This window comes from Oryx dammah, unplaced genomic scaffold, assembly GCF_014754425.2.
Source record: "Oryx dammah isolate SB20612 unplaced genomic scaffold, SCBI_Odam_1.1 HiC_scaffold_10, whole genome shotgun sequence".
NCBI lineage: Eukaryota > Metazoa > Chordata > Mammalia > Artiodactyla > Bovidae > Oryx > Oryx dammah.
This window is the reverse complement of record NW_024070194.1, coordinates 64,991,780-65,012,111: the sequence shown is the minus strand read 5'-3', so window position 1 is coordinate 65,012,111 and position 20,332 is coordinate 64,991,780. Positions and strand designations below refer to the sequence as shown.

General features: G+C 37.1%; 1 protein-coding gene across 4 annotated transcripts in view; it reads left to right on the top strand.

Moving 5' to 3' along the window:
• CUL2 (cullin 2) overlaps positions 1–20,332 on the top strand; it is a 74,607-nt gene that overhangs the window by 41,372 nt on the left and 12,903 nt on the right. For all 4 annotated transcript variants that reach the window (XM_040248398.1, XM_040248400.1, XM_040248399.1 and 1 more), the window contains 9 exons: positions 1,297–1,459; positions 5,652–5,776; positions 7,617–7,724; positions 11,616–11,675; positions 12,360–12,488; positions 12,585–12,671; positions 13,653–13,805; positions 14,327–14,404; positions 18,471–18,537. In XM_040248398.1, coding sequence (XP_040104332.1) covers positions 1,297–1,459; positions 5,652–5,776; positions 7,617–7,724; positions 11,616–11,675; positions 12,360–12,488; positions 12,585–12,671; positions 13,653–13,805; positions 14,327–14,404; positions 18,471–18,537 — 970 coding nt within the window. The remainder of the gene's footprint in view (positions 1–1,296; positions 1,460–5,651; positions 5,777–7,616; positions 7,725–11,615; positions 11,676–12,359; positions 12,489–12,584; positions 12,672–13,652; positions 13,806–14,326; positions 14,405–18,470; positions 18,538–20,332) is intronic.

Below are 20,332 nucleotides of genomic sequence, written 5' to 3'. Positions count from 1 at the left end.
TGTTAAGTTTGTGGAGACTGAGAAAAACTTGCATGAGAAATTTTAATCATTAAACCAGCACATTGATAACCATATTTAAAATGGCTGTGTATATTTTCTTAGTCAAAGAATAATCAGATTATAAATTCAGTCATCAGATATGTTAGACATTTTAACTAGTTTTCTTCTTCCACAGTGTTGAATCTCAGGCATTTTATTATCAGGTGATTTTTGTTAGTTTGTTCACCTTTAATAAATGTCTGAAGTGGAAAAGCTGTAGTGAAGCCTCCATAGGACATTGATCAGGAAATATCAGTACTTACTGACAATACACTGGTGTCTGTTCCACAAACTCAGGTCTAGGAGTTGCTTAATTCTCTTTTGCTTTGTCAGTGATTAGCTCTGGGACCTTGAGTAAGTTATCTAGGACATTTTCTTCCATTAAGTGCAGGTTACACAAAGTCAGTGGGTCTTAGCTTTTAGCCCTTTTTACATCTTAGACTCTTACTAAAGGTTCTAGATCCAGTCTCGAAAGGTATACACAGAGTATCAGTGATATATAAATTCCCATCATTATATCTGATTCTCAAAAACAGGCTGTTGGCAAACACTTGAAAACAACCCAAATGTCTTTCAAGAGTTGAAAAGACAGGCAAAATGTATGTACATTCAATGAACTATTATTCAGACTTAGAAAACAATAAAGTTCTGACACATGCTGCAGCATGGATTAACTTTGAAGACATTATGCTGAATTAAAGAAGCCAGACACAAAAGAACAAATATCTTATGGTTTAACTTATACAAAATGTCTAATTAGACAAAGTCAGAGAGGCAGAAAGTAGATTAAAGGTTTTGGGGAGAGGAGAACAGGGAGTTATAGCTTGATGGTTTCTGAGCTTCTGTTGGGTGTAATGAAAAAGTTTTGGGAATAGACAGTTGTGCAACATTGTAAATACAATTAATGCTACTAGATTGTATACTTAAAGATGGTTAAAATGACAAATTTTATGTTACACATATTTGATCACAATTTAAAAACACTAATAATATACCAGAAATCATTGAATTGTATATATAGGACAATTGGAGTCAATAAATAAGGGGAAAAATGCAGACCAGTTAAATTTCGTTCTTTTTCATAAGGCAGTGCTGAAGTGTAGCTTAAATAAGATTTTGAAATGATTTATGGAGTGGAACTTTGAATTGTGAATAGAATTATATAAATAATTCTGTTTGTTAATTTGCCATGTTACTTACTGATATTTCAGGTGTTTTCTCATAGTAGTTCATGACTGTAAGAATATATTTCTAAAGGTTCTAGGTAGATTAAAAGATGAAGAAATTCGGTGTCGAAAATACTTACATCCAAGTTCATATACGAAAGTGATCCACGAATGTCAACAACGAATGGTAGCAGACCACTTACAGTTCTTACACGCAGAATGTCATAATATCATCCGACAAGAAAAAAAAAATGGTAAGTGATACCAAACATCAATAGGAATAGGAGTGAAATTATAAACTCACTTTTTATATCATCTTCCAGCCTCCTTAGGCTTCAAACATATTTAAGCAATATGTCGATACGTTTTTCAATATGCCTTTTTACAGATTATTATCTATTTTAAAGGACTGTTTGGAAAAGTATATTTTCAAACTATTTTCTAAAGTCAAAAGAAAAACTGGGAAAGTGTGTTTGCACATTTTAAAAAATCATAGGGACTAATTTCTTTAATACATTAAGAGTTTCTAGAAGGAGGAAAAACAAAGAACATGAAAGGGAAATAAAAGTAGATTTTAAATATCTGAAGATGCTCAGCCTCAGTCAAAATAGAAATACACAGTGAAGATACGCGATGTTAACAATAAGCAGTGAAAAAATGGAATTTTTTTAGAAAAAAGCAATGAGAATTTTTTTACTAATAGGGAATAAATGTTACAAGATATGTGCCAGACTCACACAAGAAACTGAACATTGTTGAAAGCAGTATTGATAGATCCAGGACAAGCTTTGCAAAACCCAAGATTATTTTTTTAAACTCTGAAAGTTACACTGTTAGCCTGAACGGTCAAGACAGTTTTGAAGAGCACAGTGAGAAACCTTTGCAGGATAGCATGACTTCTAAAAATTACAGTAATTAAGAAAAGGAAGTGGCACAAGGGTAGTCAAAGTGACCAGTGGAATAAAATAAAAAAGCCAGGAAATAACTCATGCATACGAAGATATTTCATTTAAGACCACGGCGGCCTGCAGAGCAGTGGGTGAGAGAGAGTATTTTGAACACACAGTGCCAGGTCCATTGGATAACCAGTTGGGGAAAAAGTGAAATTTGATCACTACTTCACACACTATATACAGAGTACCCTGGGCTTTTGATCTCAGTGTAAAGCAGGAACGCTTCCAGAAGATAACATAGAATAACTTCAGGACTTGAGGGTAGAGAAAGATAATTTAAATGAGACACAGAAAGCACTAACCACAGGGAAAGATGATCAGGTTTATTACTTTATCATTAAAAGCTTAAAATCAATACAAAACCATAAGACCATTGGATCATCAAAAGAGCATCACAATAACAGTCATAGGACAAAGGAGCCAAGAATACACAGCGTGGAAAGGACAGTCTCTTTAATAAATGTTTTTGAAGAAATTGCATGACCGACTTAATACCATACACAAAAATTAACTCAAAATGAATTAAACACTTTAACTTAAGACCTGAAGCCATAAAACTCCTAGAAGAAAGCAAAGATGATAAGCTTCTTGATACTTGTCTTAGTGACGATATTTTGAAACTGACACTAAAGTGTAAGTGAAAGCTGCTCAGTTGTGTTCTACCCTTTGCGACCCCATGGACTATACGTGGATTCTCCACGCCAGAATACTGGAGTGGATAGCGTTTTCCTTCTCCAGGGGATCTTCTCAACCTAGGGATCGAACCCAGATCTCGCGCATTACAGGCAGATTCTTGACCAGCTGAGCCACAAGGGAAGTGAAAGTAAACACGTGGTTCTGCATCAAACTAAAAAGCTTCTGCCCAGCAAAGGGAACCATTAACAAAATGAAAAAGCGACCTACTGAATGAGAAAAAATCACATATCTGATAAAGGACTCATACAATTCAATAGCAAAAAAAAAAAAGATTGAAAAATGAGCAGAAGACCTGAATAGGCATTTTTCTAAAGAAGACCTCCAAGTGGCCAACAGGTACATGAAAAGGTGCTCACCATCATTAATCATCAGGGAAATACAAATCCAAACCACAGTGAGGTATCACCTGGCACCTGTTAGCATGGACATTATCCAGAAGACTAGAAATAATAGATGTTGGCAAGGATATAAGGAAAAGGGAGCTCTCGTGTACTGTTGGTGTGAATGAAAATTGGTGGAGCCACTATGAAGAACAGAATGGAGGTTTCTCAGAAATTAAAAAGTATAACTTTCATGTGATCTAGCAATTCTACCTCTGGTTATTTATCCAAAAAGAAAAAGAAAAAAAAAGCTAAAAAAGATATGGGCATCCCAGTGTTCACTGCAGTATTATTTACAAGAGCCAAAATAAGGACAAGTGTCTTGTCAATAGGTGAGTGGATGAAAATAAACACACAAATACATAGAGAAATATCATTCGGCTATGTAAACAAAATGAAGTATTGCTATTTTGTAACAACATGGAAGGATCTCCAGGGCATTGTGCTAAGTGAAATGTCAGACACAAAGACAAATACTGCGAGATCTCACTTACATATGGAATCTAAAAAGCAAAACAAGTGAGCTCATTAATACAGGGAACAGATATGGTGGTTGCTGAAGTCAAGGTGGATGGGTGAAGGAAGTAAAGAGGTTTAGTAACTTCCAGTTACTAAAAAAAAAAAAAATAAGTCATGGGGATGTAATAATATGTAGCATGGTGACTAGTTAATAATACTGTGTTACATATTTGAAAGTTGCTAAGAGAATAGATTTTAAAAGTTCTCATCATAGGAAAAAAAGTTATAAATATGTATGGTGAAAGATGTTAACTCGACTGATTGTAATGATCATTTTGCAGTATGTAACAATATTGAAAATCATTTAGTTATAATCCTTAAAACTAATATATGTCAGTTATACTTGAAAAAAAGACAGTCATAGGGTTATATATTTGCAATTGTTGAAAAAGGTTTATGTCCAAAATATAAAATAATTAGGACATTTGAACAGGCACTGCAGAATATATGTATATATATATCCAGATGGCCAATAAACATATAAAAAAGTCTCTCAATCTCACTAAAACAGAAATACAAATTAAAATCACACTAAGGTATCAGTAATTAATCACACTTTGATATAAAATGAAAAAGACTGAAAATAATAAGTGTTTGGAAGTGTATAGAGTAATAGGAACTTGTTATACATTGGACGTAGAGTATAAACCGATATAGCCACCTTGAAACTCTTGACAGTGAGTAGCCACTAACACTGAATAAGCATATCTCTTAAGATCCAGCCATTGTTCTCCTAGGTGTTAACACCCCCACCCAAAATGCATCCATACATGCACAGAAGAATATGTGCAAGCATGCTCACAACAGCGTTGTTTGTAATAGCCCCAATCTGGAAGCAGTGCAGATGTCCTGAAACTGTAGAATGAATAAAGTGCCACACAGAGATACGATGGAATGTTAAAGAAGACTGGAAAGGAACACCTGAGAGCTGCGTACAACTCAGATGAACCTTTTATATTGAACCAAAGAAACCAAACATGAAAGAATTGGATGATCTTGTTCTTCTAGATAGTTTCAAACAGGCAGATCGAATCTGTGGTGTAGTTGAATAGTGTTGTCACGACTGTGATTACTGTTGTGGAAGAACAGGAGGAGGAGTGAAGGCAAGGGGGCTTCCGGGAGGAGGTTGTGTCCATTTCTCACTGTGGGTGGTGAGAACCTGGCCGGGGAGGGGGGTCACTCGTGGTAATTCATTGAGCTATACACTTAGGGATTGTATACTCTTCCATATGTGTGTTATACTTCAATAAAAAGTTTAAAATAAAAACCACTACACTGAGATGTCATTTTGCACCTCTCCGTGTGAAGAGCAAAGCATTTGTTAACGGAGCTCCTGGCTGCTTGGGGGCTGTGTCTACAAGGTCCTTCTGTAAGACAGCTTTTGCACAGCAGTCCCACTTCTGGGAATTTATACTAGGGATACTCTTGCCCATATGCAGTATTATTAATCGTGACAATGTAAATATCAAAAGATAGGAAACAGCCAAATTCCCATGAGTTGTTAAATAATTGTCATATAGCTGTCAAATGGAGTGTTAAGCAGTTGTAAAATATGAGGAAAGGCTTTCTGTACTCATATAAAAAGATCTTCAAGTTAAAATATTGTGTTCTGCAGTTGCAGATAGTATATGAAATACGCTACACTGTTTATTGAAAAAGGTGGGCACAGGGAAGAATAGTGCTTGAATGGGTAGGAAACAGCTCTGAGAAGATAGTAAACAGCCACAGCATTGCTTTCCCAGGGGAGGAGTACCAGGCGGATTAGGAGAAAGGTGTCGGTGGGGCTTGTCTGCATATGCTTCTGTAATTCTGCATTTTGAACCATGTATTACCTATTGTATTAAAAATATTTTTTAAACTGTTTGTAAATTTCATAATAAATTTCTTTCTCCCCTCAGACATGGCAAATATGTATGTCTTACTCCGTGCTGTGTCCACTGGTTTACCTCATATGATTCAGGAGCTGCAAAATCATATCCATGATGAGGGCCTTAGAGCAACCAGTAATCTTACTCAGGAAAATGTGAGTGACATAAGGAACGGGAAGATTTTTCTCTTAATCAGACTATCATGGAGTTTTTCTTTTGACTTTACTGTTTAAAAGCATGAAAGAAAAGTCCTACCATGCCAATAAATGAGACATCTTTATTAAAATGTTCAAACCTAGAATTTCTTGGACATATTTTAGAATTATCAGTGATAAGGAAATCAGTTGAGTAAGACTTCTTACACTACGGTGTTCATTTACCAATTCTTAGTTAATTTCTCCCAGAAAAGTATGTTTGCTATTTCAAAACAGTTGTGTTTCTATATAACTAGCATCATGTTTAGTTAATTGTAGTAGTATTGGTATTAATCACTGATCATATAGACAACTTAAAATTTGGTTTCCTTTTACATGTCCTGGGTATGATAGCCCAGGAAGCAAATTTGGATTAGGAAGCAAATTTGGATTAAAACTATCTTCCTTAAATATATGCTTATTACCCCAAATAGTCAACAGTGACCCTCATGTCCCCAATTCCTGTCTTTCTTAAGAGTTCCCTGCCATTTAAATGACAGTTTACAACAAAGTGTCTTTCCTATCAAAGTATGCTCCTGTTGTCAAATTTTGTTGGACCACCTTCCTTGGTTTTACTAGTAATGGATGACAGCTGAGGTAGACATGACATCGTATGTCACTTGTCTTCCCTAAGTAGAACTGTTTGCTCCCCTGTGAGGAGTGATCTGTGTATAGACCTTATTTAAAGAAAAGAGATGTCATTCAGTTGTGTCTGACTTTTTGCGACCCCATGGACCATACAGTCCATGGAATTCTCCAGGCCAGAATACTGAAGGGGGTAGCCTTTCCCTTCTCTAGGAGATCTTCCCAACCCAGGGCTCAAACCCAGGTCTCCAGCATTGCAGGTGGACTTTTTACCAACTGAGCCACAAGGGGAGTCCAAGAATACTGGAGTGGGTAGCCTACCCCTTCTCCAGCAGATCTTCCCGACCCAGGAATCGAACCTGGGTCTCCTGCATTGCAGAGGGATTCTTTACCAACTGAGCTATCAGGGAAGCCCTATAGACCTTATTGACAGGAACATTTATGAAGTGCTGTTTTCCTTAGCCATAGATCTGTCTTTGGCAGATAATTCTTAGATGTCATGTCCTGTCACAGTAATGCATAAACTTTTCTATTTTTGTTAAACTGTTGGTTTATATTATTTAGATCTAATAGCCTATATTATTTATTAGTTTTCATAGTTTATGTTAGTTTTACAGAGTCAGAGTGTGGAATGACATTGGTCATAGAGACATAGGGTTTAGTGTCACAGCCTGGGAGATGCAAGTACAAGAGAATGTGTTCATAGGAAACTCAGAAAATTTTAGCTGACTTAGAGGTCTTAGGTCTAATTTCACATTTATATTCATTAATGGTGAAAACTCACTGCCTAACTCTGGAAGAGTCTCAGTTTTCACAGATAATATCTTTTTAACCTCTTCCCCTCTCTCAGCCTTTAGTGACTTTGAAGACCATTTTTGTTTACATAATCCCCTATGAAATTGATAGGGGTGGTAGTTCTGAGATTGTATCTTGTTATCCTTATGATACAGAATTCTAGCACCAGAGAGAAGTGTGTTTTCCATGGGTTCTTCTGGAAGAAGAACCACAGTCCTCCATTTCTGGTGTTGAGTGACTGCTAATTTCAACATTGAAGTTTTAGGTTTTGACTGTCTTGGCTGAAAACATTTTTTGAGGATGTGTATTGTTTATAACATTGTTTGCTGGGGGAAAACTTTACTCTTAAGCAGTCTTTTCTAAGCTTAATTGTTTCATCCCTGAACTTCTTAAAATATGGTTTTGTATTTCTTAATTTTAGATGCCAACACTATTTGTGGAGTCAGTTTTAGAAGTACATGGTAAATTTGTTCAACTTATCAACACTGTTTTGAATGGTGATCAGCACTTTATGAGTGCGTTGGATAAGGTAACTTTTCAATACATGTATCTTTATCTATATATAATTCTCCTAATTTAATAATTATTCTTTAAGTAGTTTCAGAAATAGGACTACTAATTATGAGATTTCTAATCTGTACATGAAGATTAACCTTCAGTTCAGTACAGTTCAGTCGCTCAGTCGTGTCCGACTCTTTGCGACCCCATGAATCACAGCACGCCAGGCCTCCCTGTCCATCACCATCTCCCGGAGTTCACTCAGACTCTCGTCCATCGAGTCGGTGATGCCATCCAGCCATCTCATCCTTTGTCGTCCCCTTCTCCTCCTGCCCCCAATCCCTCCCACCATCAGAGTCTTTTCCAATGAGTCAACTCTTCGCATGAGGTGGCCAAAGTACTGGAGTTTCAGCTTTAGCATCATTCCTTCCAAAGAACACCCAGGGCTGATCTCCTTTAGAATGGACTGGTTGGATCTCCTTGCAGTCCAAGGGACTCTCAAGACTCTTCTCCAACACTACAGTTCAAAAGCATCAATTCTTCGGCACTCAGCTTTCTTCACCTTAAACAACTTCATAGTGAAAGTCAGAAGTATGTAACTTATAATTTTTAAGTAAATAACCGAATTATTAAATTGAATGCTTAGATTATATGGGAATTGATTTTCCCATGATTTTGCTGTAAAAGGAGACTTGTTAATATACTAGTACATTCTGAAAATTACATGTAAAATTTTAGTATTATTTAGTGCTCTTTTTTCCTTTGAATATAATACTTAGGATATATTGAATACTACCTGAAAGAAAAATAAATATATTTTACAACTGCTACTGCTACTGCTAAGTCACTTCAGTTGTGTCCGACTCTGTGCGACCCCATCGACGGCAGCCCACCAGGCTCCCCCGTCCCTGGGATTCTCCAGGCAAGAACACTGGAGTGGGTTGCCATTTCCTTCTCCAATGCATGAAAGTGAAAAGTGAAAGTGAAGTCACTCAGTTGTGTCCGACTCTTAGCGACCCCATGGACTGCAGCCCACCAGGCTCCTCCGTCCATGGGATTTGCCAGGCAAGAGCACTGGAGTGGGGTGCCATTGTCTTCTCCAATATTTTACAAACTTGAATTTAAATTTGCTTACATGTTTGTTGTAAGATTTTTTTTAAATATAGTTTGATTTTGTCTGTGTTCAGATATTAGAAATAAGTTATAAAGAGCATCTTTCAGTAGGAACAGGATATATATAATCAATATATAATTGTCACGAGGGATATAAGGATAGGAGTTTACTCTGTATTATATATGAAAAGAATATTAACAAACTACCACCAAAATGCCATGTTTTGTGTCGGGTAGTAATTTTTGGATGTACCGATTATAGCATATATTAAGCCAGCTGTATTTTAACCCTATTCATTTCAGTTCAGTCGCTCAGTTGTGTCCGACTTTTTGCGACCCCATGAACCACGGCACGCCAGGCCTCCCTTTCCATCACCAGCTCCCGGAGTTCACTCAAATTCATGTCCATTGAGTCAGTGGTGCCAACCAACCATCTCATCCTCTGTTGTCACCTTCTCCTCCTGTCCTCAATCTTTCACAACATCAGGGTCCTTTCCAATGAATTAGCTCTTTGGATCAGGTGGCCAAAGTACTGGAGTTTCTGCTTCAACATCAGTCCTTCCAATGAACACCCAGGACTGATCTCCTTTAGGATGGATTGGTTGGATCTCCTTGCAGTCCAAGGGACTCTCAAGAGTCTTCTCCAACACCACAGCTCAAAAGCATCAATTCTTCGGCACTCAGCTTTCTTTATACTCCAACTCTCACATCCATACATGACTATTGGAAAAAGCATAGCCTTGACTAGACGGACCTTTGTTGACAAAGTCATGTCTGCTTTTTAATATGCTATCTAGGTTGGTCATAACCTTCCTTTCCAAAGAGTAAGCGTCTTTTAATTTCATGGCTGCAGTCACCATCTGCAGTGATTTGGGAGCCCCAAAAAGTAAAGTCAGCCACTGTTTCCACCGTTTCCCCATCTATTTGTCATGAAGTGATGGGACCAGATGCCACGATCTTCGTTTTCTTAATGTTGAGCTTTAAGCCAACTTTTTCACTCTCCTCTTTCACTTTCATCAAGAGGCTTTTTAGCTCCTCTTCACTTTCTGCCATAAGGGTGGTGTCATCTGCATATCTGAGGTTATTGCTATTTCTCCCTGCAATCTTGACTCCAGCTTGTGCTTCGTCCAACCCAGCGCTTCTCATGATGTACTCCATATAGAAGTTAAATAAGCATGGTGACAATATACAGCCTTGAGGTACTCCTTTTCCTATTTGGAACCAGTCTGTTGTTCCATGTCCAGTTCTAACTGTTGCTTCCTGACCTGCATATAGGTTTCTCAAGAGACAGGTCAGGTGGTCTGGTATTCCCATCTCTTTCAGAATTTTCCACAGTTTATTGTGATCCACACAGTCAAAGGCTTTGGCATAGTCAAGAAAGCAGAAACAGATGTTTTTCTGGAAGTCTCTTGCTTTTTTGTTGTTTCAGCGGATGTTGGCAATTTGATCTCTGGTTCCTCTGCCTTTTCTAAAACCAGCTTGACCATATGGAAGTTCACGGTTCACGTATTGCTGAAGCCTGACTTGGAGAATTTTGACCATTACTTTAGTAGCATGTGAGATGAGTGCAATTGTGTGGTAGTTTGAGCATTCTTTGGCATTACCTTTCTTTGGGATTGGAATGAAAACTAACCTTTTCCAGTCCTATGGCCACTGCTGAGTTTTCCAAATTTGCTGGCATATTGAGCACAGCACTTTCACAGCATCATCTTTTAGGATTTGAAATAGCTCAACTGGAATGCCATCACCTCCACTAACTTTGTTCGTAGTGATGCTTCCTAAGGCCCACTTGACTTCACATTCCAGGATGTCTGGCTCTAGGTGAGTGATCACACCATCGTGATTATCTGGGTCTGGGTTGTGAAGATCTTTTTTGTATAGTTTTTTTGTGTATTCTTTCTTCCTCTTCTTAATATCTTCTGCTTCTGTTAGGTCCATACCATTTTTGTCCTTTATCGAGCCCATCTTTGCATGAAATGTTGCCTTGGTATCTCTGATTTTCTTGAATTGATCTCTAGGCTTTCCTGTTCTATTGTTTTCCTCTATTTCTTTGCATTGATTGCTGAGGACAGCTTTCTTATCTCCTTGCTATTTTTTCAAACTCTGCATTCAAATGGGTATATCTTTCCTTTTCTCCTTTGCTTTTCACTTCTCTTCTTTTCACAGCTATTTGTAAGGCCTCTTCAGACAGCCATTTTGCTTTTTGGCATTTTTTTTTCCATGGGGATGGTCTTGATCCCTGTCTCCTGTACAATGTCACGAACCTCCGTCCATCGTTCATCAGGCACTCTATCAGATCTAGTCCTTTAAATCTATTTCTCACTTCTACTGTATAATCATAAGGGATTTTATTTAGGTCATACCTGAATGGTCTATTGGTTTTCTCCACTTTCTTCAATTTTAGTCTGAATTTGGCAATAAGGAGTTCATGATCTGAGCCACAGTCAGCTCCCGGTCTTGTTTTTGCTGACTTTATAGAGCTTCTCCATCTTTGGCTGCAAAGAATATAATGAATCTGATTTTGGTGTTGACCATCTGGTGATGTCCATGTGTAGAGTCTTCTCTTGTGTTGTTGGAAGAGGGTGTTTGCTATGACCAGTACATTCTCTTGGCAAAACTGCATTAGCTTTTGCCCTGCTTCATTCTGTACTCCAAGGCCAAATTTGCCTGTTACTCCAGGTGTTTCTTGACTTCCTACTTTTGTATTCCAGTCCCCTATAATGAAAAAGGACATCTTTTTGGGGTGTTAGTTCTAAAAGGTCTTTTACCCTATTACTGGTGGCTAATTCCTGTTCTGTCTTCCATTTAGGCCCTTACATCAGTTGTAAATTACAGAGAACCCAAGTCTGTTTGCAAAGCACCTGAATTGGTAAGTTTGATGGTTGCATAAATGTAATCTTATGAAAAATTGTCATTAGAGAATGCAAGCTGAGATGAATGTCAGATTTGTTTTTGTAGCATTTTTTGGAAAAATGAATGAAACTAATTATTAAAAATAGAAACTGATCAAGATTGTATATAATTTGGCATTTGTATAAGGGATGCAGTCGGTAATCTCTGTAGCCTTTTCTTAAAAAATAATTGAAGGAGAAAATATTCCATCTTACAAAGTTGGGGTTGGAAAGGATGACTGCTTTAAAATAATTTGCATCGCATTTCATAGAGGTTTAATTTTATCTCAACTCTAAAGGGGGAATTTGATGACAAATGAAAACCTTTAAAGGAAACTTGCTTATAAGGTTGTTATAAGATTTTTAATAAGTATTTTTTTAATGTCAGAAATGATTTTAGTGCTCAAAACTCACCTAGGTGTTGCATCAAAACCTAATTACTTATGTCAGTGCTCCACTGGATCATTCAGTGTTGATTAGATTTTACTTGTTTATAGTTTTTTAAAAAATTTACCCAGTGACATGTATTTTAAGTTTTAGTGCATAATTTCAAAACATAAGCTTGAGGATGGCAAAAACCCATGATCTTATTTTGCGTTGTTACCATGGTGTCTCCTTTGAGAAGGACCCTTTGTAAGAGTTACTGTCAATTTCTATTTGAGCTCGCTAAGTACTGTGACAACTTGCTGAAGAAATCAGCAAAGGGAATGACAGAGAATGAAGTAGAGGACAAGCTCACGAGCTTTATCACTGTCTTCAAATATATCGATGATAAAGATGTTTTTCAAAAGGTAATTTTTGAGTCTGAAAGTTTTATGTGTCAGCTTTGATTAATCTTTGAACTTTAAATCAGAAAGGAAATAATCTTTTAATCTTTTTAAATATAGTTCTACGCAAGAATGTTGGCAAAGCGTTTAATTCATGGGTTATCTATGTCTATGGATTCTGAAGAAGCCATGATCAATAAATTAAAGGTACTGTAGGACTTTGATATGATGTCTTAGAAGTTATTTCACTAGCACACAGAGATGGTCATTTTCACAGTATGAGTAATAACAGGAAATAATTCATTAGCAGTTGACTGGTTAAATATAAAGTGTAGTTTCATGTTAGCACATGCAAATGCTGTATTAAAGGACAGAATCTCTATATGTTGATATAGAATCATATACAAAATAAGATTTGTATTACTTAGAAAGGAGCATACCTAAAATATTCCTTTAAGTACAAGTTTTGTGGAGGGCATTTGAATTTCAGTTCACTTTTATGTGATTTTAGCTTACACACTGATGAGATAAGCAGTTGCTGATTCATATTTATCCTGAGTTATTCAATAGTTGATAGGTTTTGCTGTATAGCAGACATTGAATATGCAGTCCTTTTCAAAGATACCAAAAATAACTTTTAATTTTTAAAGATAATGTTAACAAAGCTTTTTATATCCCAAGCTTAGAGATCGAGATTCTTTGACCTGATGATCACAGAGTTTGGAATAATTTCAAAGAAATAGATTTCTTCATTATTTACCTGATAGTATTAAAAATCTGCCTCAGTGTCCTCCTTATAACATTTACTACTGGCTCAAATATTCCCAGTTATCTTTCATGTGTATTCGATACTGTCTGTAAACCTTATAAGGTATCTTACAGTAATGAAGCAGTTTTTAGTGTTGAAATGACATACAGATTTATAGAAAAGTTCTTGTTTTAAATAGAAATTTGTTATTTCATGAATATTTGTTTTCATTCACTTATTTAATCTGTGTTAAAAAAAAAAAAAAGAAAGGAATTTTTGAAATATTTTGAGTAACTGCTTTGCGTGATGAGTAATACAGGCTTTCGGTGTGAGTGAACAGGCCAGATCTTTGACCAGACACATAGCAGTAGCACAACATTCTTAATAATCAGTATGGTTTATTATTTTTGTTTCTAAATCTTTAAAACTTTCTTCTGCAGCAAGCCTGTGGTTATGAATTTACCAGCAAGCTACATCGGATGTATACAGATATGAGTGTCAGTGCAGATCTCAACAATAAGTTCAACAATTTTATCAAAAATCAGGACACAGTAATAGATTTGGGAATTAGTTTTCAAATATATGTTCTACAGGTATGTGTTTTATTGTGGGCATTTACTAATCATTACAGAGGACTGATTAATAGATGGATGCCTGATTACCTTTCTTTCAGTCAGAGGGTTATAGCTTCTGAAGTTACTTGTTACGTTGATTTGGAATGAACTGTGCCCTGATAGTCATGCTGATGGGTTTTATCAGCATTTGAAGGGAGGAGGAAAAAGTTGTTTTAGTTGCTTGTGGTGGTGGTGTTAGTTGGTAAGTCGTGACCAGCTCTTAAGATCCCATGAACTAAAAAAAAAAAAAAGATCCCATGGACTGTAGTCTGCCGATGTCCAAGGGATGTCCCAGGCAGGAATACTGGAGTGAATTGGCATGTCCTTCTCCCGGGGATATTTCCAACCCAGGGATCAAACCTGAGTCTCCTGCATTGCAGGCAGATTCTTTACTGCTGAGTCACCAGGGATTCCCATTGTAGTTGCTTACATCATTTTATAAACATTCACTTTCAAGTGAGAAGTGTATCTACTTAACAGTTTTACTCTTCTCCTTTTAGGCTGGTGCATGGCCTCTTACTCAGGCTCCTTCATCTACATTTGCAATTCCCCAGGAATTGGAAAAAAGTGTACAGATGGTAAGTGGACAGAAGATATATTGGAAGACCTAAGGAATTCTAATAATTGTCTTCATGTTATATCACTTTAAATATTTCTTCAAAGTCTTAAGGGCTCATGTAATGTAAAAACACATTCACAAGTTATGATTATTCTGCCTTGTAGGAAGAATGTAAATGATAATAGTTTCTAAAACACTCAGTGGTGTCAGTTCTTTGTCGGAACGTGTCTCTTAGTAAATCGATTATCTGTCTTAAGTAATTTTAAATTACAAAAATTTTGATATTAGAAGAAAGTTTTAGAATCCAGGACTTAAAGCAGTCATCTTCTAATTTTTCACTTGAATGTGGAGCCATTTTTATAATTCATTTATCCTTTATATAGTTATTTTTGTTTCTGGGCTATAATTTGGGTAAATATATACAGAATGGGAAATATTCTAGAAAGAAAAATGGATTGAAGATGGAAAATACAAGTAAACATGGTCTTAAAATGTGACTGAATAGAAACCTTAGATAACCTAAAGTGTTTGCAGAGACTGTGGAGACTCCATTCTCCGCAGCTGTTGAGCTATAATTCATGTACCATATGGCTTAGTCATATAGTTGTGTAGTCGTTCTGTAAGGCTGCTGTAACAAAATACCACAGCCTAGGTGGCTTATAAACAACAGTCTCATGGTTCTCGAGACTGGAAGTTCGAGGCCGGGATGGCAGCATGGTGGGGCAAACGCCCTTGAAGGTGACAGACTGTGACTTCACGTGGTGGCAGGAGCTGGGGAGCTCTGTGGGGTTTAATGCCTCAGATGAGGTGATCTAAGCACCTCCCAAAGCCCCCACCTTCTAAAACCATCCCACTGGGCATCAGGATTTCAACATACAAATTTGGGGAGACACAAACATTCAGGCCACAGCACTACACAATTCATGTAACATGTACACTTTCAGTGGTTTTCAGTATATTCACAGTACGTTCGTTAGCACCATTAACTTTAGAACATTTTAATTGTTTAATTACCCTGAAAGAAACTCCCTACCCATTAGTAGTCACTCTTCACCTTCCCAGCTCCCTACCCCTCCCCAGCCCTAGGCAGTCTGCTTTCTTTCTCTGTAGATTTACCCATTCTGGACATCTGTTGTAGTGCTATGCCATAGGTGGTCTTTTGTGACTGCCTTCATTCACTTTGCAGAATGTTTTAGTAATGTTCCATTGTTTGGAGTCACCACATTTTATTTACTCATCCAACATCAGCTGATGGACGTTTGAGCTGTTTTGATCTTTTGGGTGTGTAAGTCATGCTGTCTATGGGGTTGCACAGAGTCGGACACAACTGAAGTGACTTAGCAGCAGTAGCAGCAGTCAGGCTACTCTGAACATTCTTGAATGGATGGACATGTTTCCATTTCTCTTCCAAATGACCCTTTTTGATTCTCTGACTCACCAAACAAGGCTTCTTATTTCTTGATTGGATGGAAGTTTAGGTAGCATTTTTTTTTTCCAGCAAAATCTTCATTATCCTTTTCATTAACTTTTTGTTTTATGTTGGAGTATAGCCGACTAACAGAGCTTCCCTGGTAACTCAGCTCTTAAAGAGTCCACCTGCAGTGCAGGAGACCCTGGTTCAATTCGTAGGTTGGGAAGATCCATTGGAGAAGGGATCGGCTGCTCACTCCAGTATTCTTGGGCTTCCCTTGTGGCTCAGCTGGTAAAGAATCTGCCTGCAATGCAGGAGACCTGCATTCAATTCCAGGAGAAGAGAAAGGCTACCCACTCCAGTATTCTGGCCTGGTGAATCCATGGACTACATAGTCCTTGGGGTCGCAAAGAGTTGGACATAACCGAGCGACTTTCAGTTTCACTGCCAACTAACAATCTTGTGATAATTTCACCCTCACAGCCGATTAACAATCTTTTGTTAATTTCAGGTAAACAGTGAAGGTGACTCAGTCATACTGTATACTTGTATCCAAAAGGCTTTCATTATCTTTTAGTAGTCTTTTATTTGGGCAATAACTTGAGGTTGTGAACCTCAAGGTATGCATATGTTATTTAAAATGAAAATGGAGAGAGTTGCATGGAAACATATAAACTACTATATGTAAAACAGGTAGCCAGTGGGAATTTGCTCTATGACTTAGGGACCTCAGACCAGTGCCCTGGAGGAGTGGGATGAGATGAGAGGTGGGAGGGGGTTCCAGACGGAGGGGACATATTTATACTTACAGCTGATTCATGTTGATGTATGGCAGAAACCAACACGATATTGTAAAGCAATTATCCTTCAGTTAAAAATAAATAAATCGAAAATGATACTTCATTACACTGTTTCCTAGAGAAGTTCACAGTGTGCCAGTTGAATCTTTGAATTACGTATGTTTTTGTTTCTTTCAAAATAAGGATTATAAATCAAATAACAGTGTAAGCTTTGGAATCATAAATCCTGGTTTTACATGTTAATTCTGTCATTTACTGTGCTCTGTGACTCAGGGCAAATAACTTTCTAATTTTCTGTTAACTGATGATACTAATACTCAGAGTGCTGATATGAAGATAAAGTGAGATGTGTAAAGTAAGTACTCAATAAACAATAGCTGATAGTAGTAGTAGTTAATGCTAATACTGATAGTGGTAACAGCAGGCTAGCATAATATAAACAGTCAGGTATATTTTAAGATACCATGCATAAGGTAGACTTAAAAGACTGACCCCTCACCTTTAACAGTCTTAAAACTTATTTCTTCTTAAGAGCCTACTTTGCCAATTGAAATTAAAGGAGAAGTTGGGGGCAGAAATAGTAATAGTTTTCTTGTAACTTTGTCATTCTTTTCTTTCTCCTTGAAATAATTATTTTCCAGTACTTTTTGGAGTACTGGAATAAACCCCTTAAACTTCATTTATTAACATATGACCACCCCCAGGTTCCAGTGTCCTTATTTACAAACAAAAACTGGGTTTCTTTCTGACTAAAATCTTGCTTTAAAAAATATTGTTTTCTCCATTTGAACTTTCTCTCAGTACCAGTAGAGGGAGTTTGTCCTTTTTTTTTCCCTAGTACAATTTCAGTATCATTTTCTCACTGTAGATTATGTACTAGCTCTTTAAAAAGAACTCTCTACTTTTTGGACTGATGTCCCACATTCATTCAGAGGGAGGAATTTTTTTAATGTCAAAGCTATGTTACTAGAATGTTTAATTTTCCACAGTAGTATCAACAAAAGGATACAAAGTCAAGACTCTGATGCTTTGCTTGTATTAGTGTTTGACTGTATGTGGGAGTTAAATCATGGCTGTCACTTTTGGAGTAACTGTTGACACTGGTCCACCTGTCCCTTCAGCAGGGTATATGTTATAGGAGACTAGAGATGAAGGTATGGTTTAATGATTTATATTTTCATATTAAAATGTGCACAGTAATATTTTTTGCTTAGTGCTTTATAGGCTTCCCTGGTAGCTCAGCTGGTAAAGAATTCACCTGCAATGCAGGAGACCCCGGTTCGATTCCTAGGTCAGGAAGATCTGCTGGAGAAGGGGTAGGTTACCCACTCCAGTATTCTTGGGCTTCCCTTGGGGCTCAGTTGATAAAGAATCTGCCTTCAATGTGGGATACCTGGGTTCAATCCCGGGGTTGGGAAGATCCCCTGGAAAAGGGAGCAGCTACCCACTTCAGTATTCTGGCCTGGAGAAGTCTGTGGATAAAGGGAGGAGCCAGCAGGCTACAGTCCATGGGGTCACAAGGAGTCTGACATGACTGAGCAACTTTCACTTGTATTTATAAAGTTCAAATTGATATCATTCAAAACAGTAATTTCTGACTTTATACAAAAAGTCAGATTTGCAGGACTGGTTTGGCAGTGAAACTACAGACTAAGTTGTAAGTGAAAAGGGCTGGTTTGTTATTTGCATAATCTTTATTAGGAGCTTTAATGTGTTTTGCGTTTTCTCATCTATAAAATGAGTAAATATACTCTGTGGGCTCTAATGTCTTTTTCTAACATGAATTTTCTTTTTGCTTTTTTAGTGTAGTGATAGCCGAGTAAGGTAGGTTGTCATAGCTGAAAATAATTTGATTCCTTTTTTCTTTTTTACAGTTTGAATTATTTTACAGCCAGCATTTCAGTGGAAGGAAACTTACATGGTTACACTATCTTTGTACAGGTAAAATGCATTTAATTATATCTAGTTTAATGAAATTTACCTGATAATGATTATGTTAAAATTTTGGACACAGATTTCTTAGAGCCTAGTTATAGTTTTGTTTTGTTTTTTTTTTTTCTTTTCTAATTATAGTTTTTAACCTTTTCTTCTTCATCTACCTTTCTGGTTACCCTTAAAGCAACAATAAAGAAGTTCACATGCAGCACTTTTAATAGTGTGCTGCTGATACAGAATTTCTTAATTTTATAATGGTTTCCTACATTTCTGTAACCACTTTTTGTAGATATTTGGAATTTTATTTAGAAACCCAGACTTAATGAGTCAGATACTCTTAAAAAAACCTGTTCTTTCTAGATATGCCAGATATCGTTAGAAAGTTCATTAATTATTACAGCACCACAAGGAGACCTAACCATTTGATTTTGTTTGTGGTACTGTAGTGAACTGCTGTAGAAAATGCTTTTTCCAAAATGTCCCAATTAACTTCCAATACTTCCCAGTTTTAGAAAAGTTTAATCAAAATCTAATCATTTCCTTAGCTTCTTCCTGGAACAGTGGGGTCGACTTATTGGAAAGTAGGATTAATATTTTGGGTGGTGAGAGCTTGTATGTAATTGCTCTGAGCTGCCTGAAGATGTGAGCCAAAGCAAACACTCAGAATTTTGTCTACTTTTGCTAAAGCTATGCTTTGAAAAGTGCATTGAGTCAACTTTCAATTTGTATAACAAGGAAAGGATATCCATGTATGTTCATGTCTCTTAGAAATGATACAGGAAAATCTGATTAGTTGCCATACCTTTGTCAGGAAATTGACTTGAGAAATTTCTGGTGGCTCAGTGGTAAAGAATCCGCCTGCCAGTGCAGGATATGCACATTGATCCCTGGGTTGGAAAGAGAAATATAAGTACCATTTATTTGATTACTTTATGTTTGAAATACGATGTCTCATTGTTAGTAATTCATGTTAGTACATAATAATAAGTGTAATGCGGGAGACCCGAGTTCGATCCCTGGGTCAGGAAGATCCCCTTTAGAAGGAAATGGCAACCCACTCCAGTACTCTTGCCTGGAGAATCCCATGGATGGAGGAGCCTGGTGGGCTACAGTCCATAGGGTCACAAAAAGTCGGACATGACTGAGCAACCTCACTTTCACCTTCACTTTCAATACATATTTATACAAGTGTATCTTTAATGAACAAGCTGAGCATTTTAATTTTTCAGTTGTTCGTGAAATAAAGAGATGTTTGCTGATATTCTTAGTATGTGGTCACTTAGTAGTTGGCTTTTAGTTTCATACCTGTTGTGAGTTTTAGTAAATTGGTTTTAAGGAACAGTGTATTGCTGGACAAGTGTTTTAATGTGCTTGAATTACAGTTACTTTTACTTTTCCTAAATTATATCTATCTTGGGGAGTTTAAACTCTCTTTGTAGTTACCTCAGCAGTAGTCAGTCCATCTCTTCAAGTAGTTTTAATGAGGGACTTAACTTCTTGGCATTTGGAAACTAGGTGTATTAAGATGTTGGTGAGAATATCTCTTTGGGGGTCCTGATCACTTGTGGCTGGAGCATCCACTGGTGATCATGGCTTGAATTGGATATCTTACTCCTGGTTGCAGATAGATGACACTCTGTCATGCACTCAGTAGTTTAGCAGCTGACATTGTTCTGTAACGAAAACCTTTCTGCTAGAGACTAGGTTGCTGATAGGTAATGAAGGAGAAACGCAGATAAGTGTTTTGAGAGTTCTGCCTACTCTTTATTCTGGCACCTGTTAATATTGGTTGAATTATGGT